Genomic DNA, 14,588 nt, shown 5'->3' with positions numbered 1-14,588 from the left:
ATCTTCCAGCAGGTGGCCTAGGTTTGAAGATGTCCTGGAATAGGCAGCATGTGTGGCTGCCGCTGACAATCGTCCACAACACTAGAGTCCCGCTTCTTCTGCCCTCCATGGACGCCTTACCAACCACTCTGTGGCAGTTCCAGACTGTGGGCGTGGACCGGGGCTGCTGAGTCACCTGGCTTTGTTAACTGGATTCTCAGCCTCCTCAGTGTGCAGATTCCCCCGCTGGACTCCCAGACTGTATCCGGTACCCCATCTAACAATTCCCCTTTGTGGTAATGCATTCAGTCCATTTGCTGTGTTCCTCCAGAGAACCCTTCTGGTACAATCTCTACCAACTGAATAATCTCTGTGACAGGGAGTAAGCGTGGAGGTCCATTGAGAAGGTGGTGATCAAGGTGCTACCCCACGGCCTCTTGGCATGGAGCAGCTCCTTAGTGACTTCGATTATATTAACTTAACTGATGTAGAATTACCCTTTTAGAATGGCTGGTCTCCGGCCTTCCCATTGGATCTATTGATTTATCTCAGAGAGCTGCCTGGTCTCCGGCCTTCCCACTGGATCTATTTATCTCAGAGCGTTGTGTGAGGCATGCTAGTTCCTTTGTACAATGGCCAAGTAGAAGATGGAAGCACCAGAGCACTGGCCACCAGGGGTGAACAAGATGTCTTCAAGTAAAATTCTGATGGCTGCTTCGGTTATCAGAGCTCTGCCGACTGGATTCAGAACAGTTTTGTATGGAGAAGTCTCAGAGAGACCCACACATGCTCCTCCTGGTAAGCCATGACCCACCTCCCCATCAGATGCAAGCTCAAGCCAGCCAGGAGCCACAATGGATTCATTGAAGGAAAAATTAAGTATGTCTTCTGTGTTGGTGGCTTTTAAATCTGGATGCACAAATATCACCAGTGTGTGTGTGTATGTGTGTGTGTGTGTGCAGGCATGGACTGGAAACAACTTCAGGTATCATTCCGTTAGCACTGCCGCCTTGTTTTTTGAAATAAGGTCTCTCATTGGCATGGAACTTGCCTAGTAATCTGGGCTAGTGGCTACTAAGCTCCATGAACCCACAGTCTCCACCTCTCCAGCTCTGGGATTATAAATATCATCCTCTGCGCCACCACGCTTAGCTTTCATTATTATTATTATTATTATTATCATTATCATCATCATCATCATCACCATCATTGTTTTAGTTAATGTGGGGTCTGGATATTGAACTCACACTCCCATGCTTGCACGGCAAGCACTTACCTGGCAGAACCGTCTTCCCAGCTCTATTGATTGTTTTAAAGGACTCCTTCCAAGGCTCTGGATGTCTGTGGGTCAGTGGTTCCAGGTCAGGTTGTTAGTGGAATCCATTTACAGAAAAAGGATGCTCAGGCCACACCTAGTTACACGAGTATCTGGGGAGTCAGATCCAGGCCTAACTGTGTTTGGTATTTCCTTGGGTCACTAGGAATTCATGACTGTGAGCTGGCAAAGAAGCCTCAAGGCTCGGTGGAGAACTTTCTTAGAGGAGGAAGCAGCTGCCATCTAGTTGACAATCTTGTTTCCAGATACCCAAGGAAGGTAGCCTGCTCTACCACACCCTATTGGCCGTATCAGGAATGTGTGGCATGCAGGGGAGCAGAAGCCTCAGCCGGTTTGAAATCCCTCGGGTCTCCAATGCGAAAATCAAAGTCAGTGTATGTCCACGCTTCTAGGAGAGTCTTCGGCTCTTCTCAGGCCCACCCTGCACCTACCTCGCCTGACTTTGGTCATTGATTGCTACTTAGCTCCCCACTTCCTGCTTCTATTCTTTATGTGTATGTGTGTGCATGTGTGTGTATGTTGGACGTGAGTGCCTGTGTATGTGGGGTCGGAGGAGGACACCAGGTGTCCGGCTCAGTCAGTCTCCATGTTATTCCTTTGAGACAGCATCTCTCCCTGAAATAGAGCTGTGCTGGTAGCCAGGAAGCTTCAGAAATCTTCATGTTTCCACCCTACAGCACTGGAGTGAGAGGTACTCACGTGGCCAAGTCCAGAACATTACATAGGCGCTGGGATCTGCAATCAGGCCTTGTGCTTAAGTAGCAATCACTCTTAGCCAGTGAGTCATCTGTCTCCCCCTCCCACCCCACCACAGACTTCCATTTGTAGGGTACACTCAGGTGGCTATTTCTGTATGAAGGTCTCTGGTTTCAGGCTAGTCCATCTGTAAGTGTTTGGAACTGTGTGCCTTCCTAGTGTTGTGCTTTTAAGATCTATCCTTGTTGATATGCAAGTATCCAGTCCATCACTCCACCACCACTACCATACTGCTTCCTAATCCATGGACTTTCTGTTCTATCACCTCCCAGCGGCTCAGCACGGAACCCAGAGTACGCTCAACTACTCCAGCTACCACAGTGCAGCCATCAAAGTTCTACATGCCCTTCTGGGAGCCCAGGGGAGAGATTACCCCAAAATAGAGTTGATAGGTCACAAGGTGCACACACCTCTCTGGACTGAGAGGGTCTGAACTGCTCTCCAGAGTTCTGGATATGAATTGCATTACTGGTTCCTGCAGAGCGCCGAGATCTGCTCCCGCCCTGGGGAAGCAGCTATATCAGTCTGGGTGTGTTCCTTGGCCCTTCCCAGTCAAGTCTCTCATCCCTCCATGTAGCAGCTATGTTAAACCTTCATCTCTCTCCCCATGCCTTTCATCTACTTGAACTCTTGATTCTACCAAAAATATGAAGGACCTAGCAATGCAATTTGGTCTATACTTTAAAAAATGTGTACGTGTAGACTAGAGACCAATTCCATTATTCTTCTATTACTTTTTTTTGAGATGCTAAACCTGAAACTCATTTATTTAATTAGATTGACTACCATTAAGCCCCAGAGAACCTTCTTTTTCTTTCTGTCTTCCCAGTGCTGGGGTCACAAGTACAAGGTTCTGGTGATTGGACCTCAGGTCTCCATGGATACACAGCAAGCTCTCTACCCACTGAGCTATACCCCAGCTTGCCTAATTCTCCCCTGAAGATGATGAAGATATTAAAAGTGCTAGGCTTGTGAGAATACATACAAAGTGAGCATTGTCCATGGAGCTAATGCTGGCAGAGACAGATCACGACCTACACCTGGCTAACCAGTAGTTCTGGGATGGTAAAGCTCACACAGGAAGGAGGACAGGGTGCACACTGGGAAATGTGAAATTGTAGACCTTACACCTTTCTTGCAGACACTAGGCTGAGCAGTTAGAAGGACAGTATAGCAAGTCTCTGGACTGGTCTGCCTAAGCCTGTGGGCAGCTGCTTTCTGGCCGGGTCTTACCTCTGCTTGAGAATATGTCTGTTGTCATCGATGGTGACACTGTCTGCATGGTCCCTCTTGAAAATTTCAAAAGCCTCCTGGCGTCCCAGTGACATCTCCTCTCTCATTCCTGTTTGGAGACACAGTGGGTGACCTCAGTCACATCATCACAATTCAGACCATAGAGCTGGCCTTGGCAGAGAGGCTGTGGCCAGACAGGTGGGGCCTGACTAGAGACTGTGCCTGCGAGGCCACAGGACTCAAGGGTGGGGGTGGGGCCTGAAGTGCTTGGTCAGAGGAAATGAGAAGCAGGCCTCCAAGCCCCAGATGGTGAGCACATCTGTGAGTCTACTTCCTGCCATCCCTTGGTGGCACAGCTCTTCCTGGTTTCCCATTACGGCCCATCTGGGTCATTAAACTCCTCTCTGAATTTCCAGGCATTTCGTAACACAAACTAGAGTCCAGATGAAAGCTACAGAATCTAGAAAGTTCTGCTCTTAGCGGCTAGCTTCTGTTTAACGATCCAGTCTTTCTTCCTGTGGCTGGTGAAGCGGGTCCTGGTCCTGAGCCAGGAGTTAGTTATATGCTTCACCGCAAAGCCCAAGGTGGGAGGTCCCTATTCCTGTTCAGCTCCAATACCCCAATTTGCCACTGCCACTTGCAGGCCAACCCTCACCGCCTGGATCTGCTCTCAGCCCAGCCTCTGGAAGGAGCCCTTTCAAAGGGACGGGTGGTTTACCGTGCCAGCCTCCCCTGAGCAGCCTCCTGCCCTGAGCAGCCTCCAAGGGCAGTGGTCAATGCAGGCATCTACCTGGGTTCCTGGGAAACCTGTTACAGCCAGGTTTTGGAGAAGGCTACAGGCTTTTGTCTTTTGAGACAGGATCTCACGTAGCTCAGGCTGACCTCAATTATGCTACACATCCAAGGATCACCATGCATTCCGGACCTCCTGCCTCTATCTCTCAAGTATTGGGGTTACAGGTGTGTGCCATCACACTTGGTTTACACCAGGAGAGGCACTCAGGGCTTAGTGCATGCTAGGCTTTGGGTTCCCTGACCCTGATCAGCCCTTGTGCACCGGCGGTTACAGCATGCAGAGGAGTTAGGGAGCAGGGTCTCGGGGTGATGGGGATGAAACACTTGGAGACGGATTCAGAGGACAGCTTATTGAAATGGCTGAGCTAGCTTATATAGCTGGAGTGTGTGTGTATGTGTGTGTGTGTGTGTGTGTGTGTTTGTGTGTCCAGGGAGGAAGTGCTGCAGCTCCCAGGGTAGAGGTGCACACGGGGCTCTCCAAGCACATCAGCCAGATTATCAGACTTCCAGTCACATGATTGCTAAGAAGCTAGTTCTCTGAGACAGGGGCTAGTTGTCAGGTAGACAGGGCGGGACAGAATCTTGACTGACTTTATCATCATGTGGCCTTTGTCTCTATGGAGTTGAGGAGGCCTAAGCCTGATTTAAGTAGGAAGCAGCTTCACTCCTGTCGTGCTCTCTGAGAAAAGTCCTAGGTTTGGACAATGCTGTATTATCCCTCATCTGGCTTGGGAACCCACACTAGACCAGAACTCTTTCATTAAAAGAAAAAAAATCTGCCATTCTCCTCCTCCCCTCCTCCTCCAGGCACTTTCTTGTCTATTTATCTGATACCTCTGCTGATCTTTGAAGAATCTGCCCGAGCTAGCTGTCACCTCCACTGGAAGCTTTCCCAGAGGCTCCCTGCCACAGGCTTGCACCCGCGACAGTCCAGCAGATACTGTCAGGTACAGGGTGCTCCTTTTCAGTGAGGCGCAATTTCCTTCAGGACCACAGATTGTATCTGTATCTGACTCCCCAGTGTTCAGTCCACAGTCTGCATTCAGAAGATTCTATCTATGTCTGTTAAGTTCGCAGGGCCAGGACTGAAGTGGGTGGGATGAGGAGTCTGTTGTTATGGTTATAGGAACACACAGCTCAGGGCTGGTGAGGCTCAAGGCGAAGCCTGGCCTTTGAGAGCCACATTCTTAATGGCCTTCTTGCAGCAACTTCTCTTCCCTGGAAAGAACCTCTCTCTCCTGTCCTCAGCTTGCGGAAATGGACCAGCCCATCTGACACCGATTTTATGATTCCTATGATTAAAAATAGCAGCACGAGGACTGTCTGGATGGTGATGCGGTCATGTGCATGGCACCCCACCCTCTTTAGTCATGGCTCATTCTGTCTCCATCTGTCCCACACACTCCTGGATCTGGTGTGAAACTCACCGAGATCAGCTCCAGTGCTCCGGAGATGGAGCTCTATCTCCTCTGTCTCCAGTCTCTGCTCAACTGTAACACTGCGTGCTCCATGCAGTAGATTTAGCTCCACAGACAACACACTGGAGCTTTCTGGGGGATCCTCAGGCTGCTGCCCCCAGAGGCGTCCACGCCTCAGGGCTGAAGTGAGGGAGAAGCTTCACAGCCTGGCCCCTTCTCCAGATCCTGCCTTCCTTGTTATGAGGACAGTGCTTGTGGAACTCTTGAGGCAGTAACTCTGGGGAGAACTTCTAATCAGCTGGACAGGCTCTGGGTTGTCCCTGAGAGGGGCTGTAGGAGCAGGAAGAATGTGGAGGGCATGTTCTCAGAGAATCTAGAAGATTCTTCTCTGAAACTTGGAATCATCAGTGTAACATGGCAAATGAGAATCACTGTTTTCAAAGACTGGATAATTGAAGAGATGACTATGCCTGGGCTTACCACCTGGAAGGTGGCACCCGCGTTCTTACCACTCTGAAGAATGCATTCTGGAATTTGGGTGATTTGACTGCGGTGACCATGGCTGGGAGGACACAGATGTAAATGGCTGAAACCTGCCATCTAGTATTCCAAGCTCTGAAGACAAGAGGGCAGCCAATATCAGTGGCTTATCTAAAGGGGAAGCAGGGCCCGGATTCTGCAGAGACTTCCCGGAAGGCCGTTGCATGGACCATGCTACCATAGATCCTTGCAGACGCCTGAAGGATGGACACCACACGTGGTGCATGAGCCTCCCTCCTGGCCACCCTGTCCTTCTTGCTTACAGACTATATTTATCTCTTTTCGGATTACACAGACACACTCAACCCGGGGTCATTCCCCAAAGTAAGGGACAACTTTCCTCTTGAAGAGTCCTCTCTGCTTTGCTAAGGAAATAGGCACTCTCGCTCTTGCCTTTAAACACACACTGTATGTACATAGGCTGTATTTGAGAGCGCACCTGCTGAGGGGACAGGCATCTAATTATTTCGTTCCTCCAGGGGAGTTTGTTTATCTTTGGCACGGTGCTAGGCATGCAACAGAGATGCATAATTGGACAGGTATATTGAAGCTTTGATGGTGATGCTTAAAATGTTGAAAGCCTAGTCAAGGAGAAGGAAAACTGGACAGATAATTGCACTGCAGCTTGCTATACTAATGAGAGAGAAGCAGGAAAATGTGGCTGCTATGAGGGGGGCCTTCTGGGAGGAGGAGGCACCTTCAGGATGGTGCAGGATCTGAGATGCCAGGAAGAGGTTCTGGGTCCAGTGGAAGGGAAGACAACTGTGTCACATGCCTGCACTATTATCCTAATATCTGGGAGGTAGAGGTCAGAAGATCAGGAGTTCAAGGTTATCCTCAGCTATATAAGGAGTTCAGGACCAGCCTGGGCTATATGCTGTGCTAGAGATCAATATATATGGAGACTTTGAATTCACAACCTGCCTCAACCTCCCAAGGGCTGAGATTACAGTTTCCCCACCACACCCAAGCTGTGGCTTTTGTTTCGGTAGAGCACACTGTGACACTGCAGGGTGTGTGGTGCATGGTCCCTGGTCCTTCCTCTACCGCTGGTCGCTGGGTAGGTTCATGCCTTGTACCAAATGAAGCTGAAGTGCACCATTCTTCTCCCTATACAAACTGCCACGTCCCACAGTCCACTGTTAGCTTTGAACTCCACATCCAAGAAGCCTTCACACAAATACAGCTTGGAAGTATCACCATCTCAGAAGGAGCAAAAAGAAATCCTGCAATTTGCTGACAGCTAACAGGGTCCGCAAAACACAGCACCGCCCTGGTCTCTACCCCAGAGTTTTCCAATCTGTTCCTCACAGAGGCCTGTGGCCTTAGGAGTTCTTACCTGCTGTGCTTTCTAGTACTTTGTTCGCTAATAGGGAATTGTAGGCAATAGGTCCCAAGAGTGCTTGACTAGAGCTGAGCAGTCGTGGCACACGCCTTTAATCCCAGAGGCAGGTCAGGCGGTTCTCTGTGAGTTCAAGGCCAGCCTAGTCCACAAGAGCTAGTTCCAGGACAGGCTCCAAAGCTACAGAGGAAGCCTGTCTCAAGAAAACATATAGGCATCCTCCTGGATATTAACCTTCATCAGGCGATGAAAGGAAACAGAGACAGAGACCCACATTGGAGCAACGGACTGAAATCCCAAGGTCCAAATCAGGAGCAGAAGGAGAGAGAGCACGAGCAAGAAACTCAGGACTGCCAGGGGTGAACCCACACACTGAGACAATGGGGATGTTCTATCGGGAACTCACCAAGGCCAGCTGGCCTGGGTCTGAAAAAGCATGGGATAAAACCGGACTCGCTGAACATAGTGGACAATGAGAACTACTGAGAACTCAAGAACAATGGCAATGGGTTTTGATCCCACTGCACGTACTGGCTTTGTGGGAGCCTAGGCAGTTTGGATGCTCACCTTACTAGACCTGGATGGAGGTGGGTGGTCCTTGGACTTCCCACAGGGCAGGGAACCCTGATTGCTCTTCGGGCTGGCGAGGGAGGGGGACTTAATTGGGGGAGGGGGAGGGAAATGGGAGGTGGTGGCAGGGAGGAGGCAGAAATCTTAAAGAAAGAAAGAAAAAGAAAGAAAGAAAGAAAGAAAGAAAGAAAGAAAGACTCAACTAGAAATGGCAGTCACTCGGGGATGTTTAACAGTGACTTTGGGGCTTTGAAGGCATCAGATTTGAAGGCATTCAATTCTTACACACTGGTCCCCTACCCCTCTTTTTATTTAAACATTAATCTATTTTAAGTGTTTGCTTGCATCTATGTCTGTGTACCACATGCATGCCTGGTGCCAAGAAGAGGGTATCAGATCTCCTGGAATTGGAGTTACAGATGGTTGTGAGCCACCGTGTGTGGTGGGAACTGAATTCAAGTCCTCTAGAAGACTAGCTAGTACTCTTAACTGCTGAGCCATCTTTCCAGCCCTCCTTGCCTTCTTCTTAATGTTCCCCCTTTTTAATCAACCTAAAAGTGAATCCCTTACTTTGCTACAGAATATAACCCAGAGCATTTGGAAGATCCCCTGATGCTAACACGGGTCCCCTGGGCACTGAGTGGAAAGAACACACCGGGACTGTGGAGAGCTTCTGTTTCTGCCTTGGGCCTGCTGTCTGATTCCCTTTAGTCTGGGGCATGTGGTCCTCAGCTTATTTTCCTGGGTGTTCTCACAGAGCCTACTACTGCTTAAGCCATTGCTTCAAAATTGACCAAAGGAAAAGGATGGAGGCTTGTTACCCACGCGGAAAGCGGTTTTGTGCATAGAGAGCCAAAAATATATTTTCTTTGGGAGACATGTCTTCATGCCGGCCTCCAGTTCTCTCTGACTGAAGAAGAGAGGGAAGAGAAGACCAGTAGGAAGAGTTGAAAAGCACAGGCAGAGGGAGATGGCTTCCAGAGGGAGAGAGGGTATGGAGCATTCCGGTGTTGCTAGGAAACTTTTGAAATGGTAGGTAACAGAATGGCTCTGGTAAGCTATGACTGCACACAGGTGCCAGGTCACAGGCAGGCATGGAGTATACTATTGTATGGCGTCAAATAAAAAGTTTTAAATATTTAATGTGTATTTTCGGTGTATGTGTATGCTCTTGAGCAGTACCCAATGTAGCCATAAGAGGGCGCCGGATCCTCTGGAATTAGTTATAGGCACTTGTGAGTTGCCATGTGGGTGCTGGGACTCAAACTCAGGTCCTCTAAAAGCACAGCCAATGCTCTTAACAGCCAAAAATTCTAAATACTTGATAAATTTCATGAAATATATATGAATATCTTCCTATAAACAACTAGAGAATTCCATCCCTGTGAATGTACCTAAGCTGGAAGACTGGCCCTGGGAATGGAAAGGAGGAGGCTTAGATAAGTGTTGAAGCAGAGCTGGGGGACTGATGAGACTGTCAAGTTGAAACATCAGACAAGAAATTCAGGGGGCTTATGAAGCCTCAGTGGATGGTTAGTTAGCCAACGGTCTCAGGGGGGCTGAGGAAGAGTCAGTGGATGGTTAGTTAGACAAAAGTCTCTGAATCCCGCCTTGATGTCACAATGAGGAAATGAAGGCCCCGACAAGAGACTCTGGGACAAAGGAAAAGTCACCAATTTATTCCAGAATGGAGAGCGAACCCTGATGCTGTGCTGGGCAAACACTGGAGAGCGGAGGGCTGAGATCTCAATGAGACGGGAGCTGGAGCTGAGGAGAAGGCTGGTGGCAAAGTGCTTGTGTGAGCAGGAGGACCAGAGTTTGGATTCCCAGCCTCTACATAAAAGCCAGGAGCTTGAGGAGTAGAGACAGGTAGGACTCAACTGGCTATCTAGCCTAGCTAAATTCATGAGCTCCAGGTTCAGTGAGAGACCCTGCCTCAAAGTCAGGGGGACAGTGACTGAAGAAGAGACTCCACATTGGCCTCTGGTCTTTATACACGTGCACACAGATGCAAACACACATGCACACACCCATATGAACATGTATATAAACCGTACACATGCATACAGAGATGTGGACCATCTCTGAGGAAGATCAGCAGGCAGCTGAGACTCCAGCTTACCTTCCTGCCCATGACAGGGAGGATTTAGTGAGGAGGGGTGTTCTGGAGGCACCACAGGGAGGATTTAGTGAGGAGGGGTGTTCTGGAGGCACCACAGGGAGGATTTAGTGAGGAGGGGTGTTCTGGATGCACTTGAGAGGCAGGGAAAGCAAATCTTCAGTCTCTCAGGCTGCCGCTTCCCTTCCTCACACCCATGGAAGCACTGCTAACCACCCACGGCATTCTCCACCAAGGAAACTAATTGCAGCCTTGGCTGTTTTGGCAAGCCCTGTGGGCAGGCTCTGCCTTCAAGAGGTGGCTTCCAGATTATGAGCAAATTAAATGACAAGTGGCATTTGATAAGTTTCTTCACCCCCCCCCCCCGCATTGTCTCTGTGCCTTTGTTTTCTCACTTCAGGAGCTGGCCCATGGATCATCCCCGCCATAGTCCTGTTCCTGCTCAGCAGGATCCTGGCCTTTGAGTGCTCCAACCACTGAGAAGATTCTGAGTAGATAATGAGGAGTCCTTTCTCCACATTCTCTGCCACCAGGGTGATAGGGGTCACCATAGAAAGTAGTGTCATTTGTCATGACTCTGTCTGCTTGAAAGGGCCATGATTAGCCCAGCTACAATTTAAGGGGTTGCTGGGTGGGTCCAGTGGGATATGGAATCTGAGGATGAGAGGAAGAACAAACACCACAGAAAACCACTTGGCCACGTTCAAAGGGCCTGCAGATGTCGAGAGCACAGAGTGGATCTTTGGCGAGGCCAAGGATGATGCTCATTTAACCGACGTCCTGCTTTGGACTGACAACTTCTGGAACAGGCCAGGGGCCCAAGGCTCAGGGGTCAAAGGTCTGCACTCAACCATTGCCATCACCTGGGCTGAAGTTCTCAGATGAGGGCCTTCCTTGGAGTTTCCTGGGTTGCCACATGAATGAGGAGAGAGGACAGCCTGCAATTAGAGGATCCTCAATGCTGGCTTGGACCAGGCTAAAGCACAGCAGGCTTGGCAAGGACTCCAGGGAGGAGAGCAGAAGGAAAATGTGAAGTGCAAAGCCACATAAACCTTAGAAGACCCACCCAATGGTGGCACCACTTTGAAATAAATCAAATGGATTCCTAACTCTCAGTGCCAGAAGTCACACATGCCACGGGCATCCTCCATGGGCCCAGGAGCGCAGAGAGGGTAGGCTGGCTGGGACTACGCGGACAGCGTGTTCAAGGACAGTTATGTTTTCCTTTTGCCTTGGTAACCATGTCTGATTCATCCTTCTGCTCCTGTGGCTCCATCTCTAACTTTCCCCAAAGTGAGCAAAGAAAGGTTCAGCATGCTGAGCAAGTGGACATTGAGCATCGGCAGGAAGGGAAGTTTCTAGAAGGCATCATGAAGAACAGTGGTCCTGAAGGCCAGCCACTGAAAACTCTCATTGTCTCAGCTGAGCCCCTCCAGGGTTTTATGTTGAGAATATTCTCATCTAAGACACGGTATTCATGTGTGCCATCCAGAAAAGACAGTGAACAGATGTGGGCACTGAGCCTGGAAAGCAGTCTGGTTTCTGAAGCTAAATCAGCAGTCTGGGCCTGGAGCTCTCAAGTACTTCTGATCATCTCTAGTCCACCCATGCAGAGGCTACAGTAGGGCCTCGGTGTCCAGTTCCATCTCAGGACTTGGGTGACAGGACTGTGTGCCCTCACCATGTAAGTGAAGGAACAGGTACCTGACAAACCCTCCCTCCAAGCAGAGCCTTCTTTCATCTTGGGCTTCTGTTTCACTGAACTCATGGGACTCTGAGTCCGAGATGTCCTGAGTTACTTCTGAAGGACAGTTAGTAGAATTCCAGTGTCATGTGGGGAGCAGAGTTTTTTCATCACCCTGTTCTGGGGGCACTGGCTTAAGTGTCATAGACATGGCCTGTCAATCTGTTAAAAGAGGAAGGGTTCCTGTCATCTAAGTTACTAATGCAGTAGATGCTTTATCTGCATATTCGTTTTGGAAGAAAATTGAAAAGATTTATCGTATAGTTCAGTAGTAAAAAAGAATGAAGGAAGGGAGGGAGGGAGGGAGGGAGGAAGGGAGGGAGGAAGAAAAACACTCCCCTGATGCCAATGAAGCATCTCCTAATTGTATACAATTCAATGCGAGATTGCTGCCTCCCTAGTTCAGAAGATATGGTAACCCAATTAGGAATTCACTATGTTCATCATTTAGGGCAAAAGGTGTGCTACTTGTGAATGTGTGTTGTGGGTGTGTGTGCGCGTGCCCGCACCCACGCGCGTATGTATCTGCACATTCTGTATGACAGGGAAGCTACGCAACCTTCACAACTCTGGTGGTGTTAGAGGCTTCGCCTCAGCTGTGCCATTTAATTCTCCTGTGGCCCTGTCACCCACTTACTGCTGGCCCCTTAGCGCCTAGGGGGCAGAAGCTGAAAGAGACTGAAAGTGACTCAACTATGACTGGGGTAAATCTGTACTGTGCTCCTGGGTCTGGCTCTGCACCCTTCCTTAATTCTTCTACGGAAAGGGGCCATCACCCAAGCACAGGCAACCAGAGTAAACACAGGAGGCGCACAACAGCGGCTGATGTATGGGTATGCACAGATGAGAACAGTCCAGAGAGTTAATGAGTTCCACAGCCCGGATCTGCTGTGTCTGTAACTTTAGTAACTGGCTAGTTTCTAATGATAGGTACCCAGCACTGTACATTACAGTCCCGGGATTTCCTCATCGTGTCCTTCCTTCCAGAGCAAATCCCATCTCAGAGCTACTGGCTGCCTTCTGGGTGATGCGCTTCCACAGCCCCCTCACCCCCAGTCCCCCTCAAAGCCCAGAGCTCCAAGATCACCCCTGGAATACTGCAGACACTGCAAACAACCTCTGTTGACCGAAGAGATGACCAGAGGTGGGCGTCTCTGGGGAAAGTGCTTTTTCTTACAAACGGCACTGTTAAATGGCATATATAACTCTCACACATTTTCTACATATAAATTTTATGATCTACAATCGGCGTTGAATCACTTGTTTAAAGTCTGACAGGATGGATGAGTAAATGTGGAAACACTTCAAAAGTGGAAGTGTGAGGAAGAGTCATAATTATCATCGTGGGTGACAGGCAGTCCTCTGGAGGCCTGCCCACTGCAAGCTGTTTAGAGTACACGAGCCATTTTTACGCAGTAGGAGGCTTCTGGAGAGAGAATGAAATTACAGGCTGTGTGGGGAGAGTGAGTGGTCGGCTCCACAGCTTCCCTGCCACGGCAGCCCCATTCATTCCTCAGCAGCCACCCCTCCTCGTCTTCCCACACAGAGCCCGCCTGTGGACTCGGGCTTTCCATCTGCTAACAGTGGAACCAGCACCCAGCACTTATCAAAGGCTAACCCTGCCTTTGTCCAGGCTGTGGTACCCAGGCCTCCGCAGGCCTTCTTCCTTCCAGTATTGACCTCTCTCTGGCCTAAGCAACTCCCCTCTCTTTTTTGGATTGTTCCCATCAACATATTTTAAAAGACCCTGGTAAATGGGGTACAGATAAATGTTGATATATATAAACTTGTAGATACAAAAATAGAAGGTTAGAGCATTCTTGTTCATAAACCTCAACTCTACAACTTAAGTAGCTAGAAAGATCACTGTGTAAGATGAGCAGACTATCCACTGCACACAGTGGACGAGCAGACTATCCACTGCACACAGTGGACGAGCAGACTATCCACTGCACACAGTGGGGTGAGCAGACTATCCACTGCACACAGTGGGGTGAGCAGACTATCCACTGCACACAGTGGACGAGCAGACTATCCACTGCACACAGTGGGGTGAGCAGACTATCCACTGCACACAGTGGACGAGCAGACTATCCACTGCACACAGTGGACGAGCAGACTATCCACTGCACACAGTGGACGAGCAGACTATCCACTGCACACAGTGGACGAGCAGACTATCCACTGCACACAGTGGGGTGAGCAGACTATCCACTGCACACAGTGGGGTGAGCAGACTATCCACTGCACACAGTGGGGTGAGCAGACTATCCACTGCACACAGTGGACGAGCAGACTATCCACTGCACACAGTGGGGTGAGCAGACTATCCACTGCACACAGTGGACGAGCAGACTATCCACTGCACACAGTGGACGAGCAGACTATCCACTGCACACAGTGGGGTGAGCAGACTATCCACTGCACACAGTGGACGAGCAGACTATCCACTGCACACAGTGGACGAGCAGACTCTCCTCTGCACACAGTGGGGTGAGCAGACTATCCACTGCACACAGTGGGGTGAGCAGACTATCCACTGCACACAGTGGGGTGAGCAGACTATCCACTGCACACAGTGGGACGAGCAGACTATCCACTGCACACAGTGGGGTGAGCAGACTCTCCTCTGCACACAGTGGGGTGAGCAGACTATCCACTGCACACAGTGGGGTGAGCAGACTATCCACTGCACACAGTGGGGTGAGCAGACTATCCACTGCACACAGTGGACGAGCAGACTATCCACTGCACAC

The 14,588-nt window shown here is 49.7% G+C and overlaps 1 protein-coding gene across 1 annotated transcript in view; it reads right to left on the bottom strand.

Moving 5' to 3' along the window:
• The window catches only part of Kif6 (kinesin family member 6), a 324,667-nt gene that overhangs the window by 80,903 nt on the left and 229,176 nt on the right, over nt 1-14,588 (bottom strand). Inside the window, exon 14 of the mRNA XM_075978949.1 lies at nt 3,305-3,413. Coding sequence (XP_075835064.1) covers nt 3,305-3,413 — 109 coding nt within the window. The remainder of the gene's footprint in view (nt 1-3,304; nt 3,414-14,588) is intronic.

This window comes from Microtus pennsylvanicus, chromosome 7 (genome assembly GCF_037038515.1).
Source record: "Microtus pennsylvanicus isolate mMicPen1 chromosome 7, mMicPen1.hap1, whole genome shotgun sequence".
Taxonomy (NCBI): domain Eukaryota; kingdom Metazoa; phylum Chordata; class Mammalia; order Rodentia; family Cricetidae; genus Microtus; species Microtus pennsylvanicus.
This window is presented reverse-complemented; position numbering and strand designations above follow the sequence as displayed.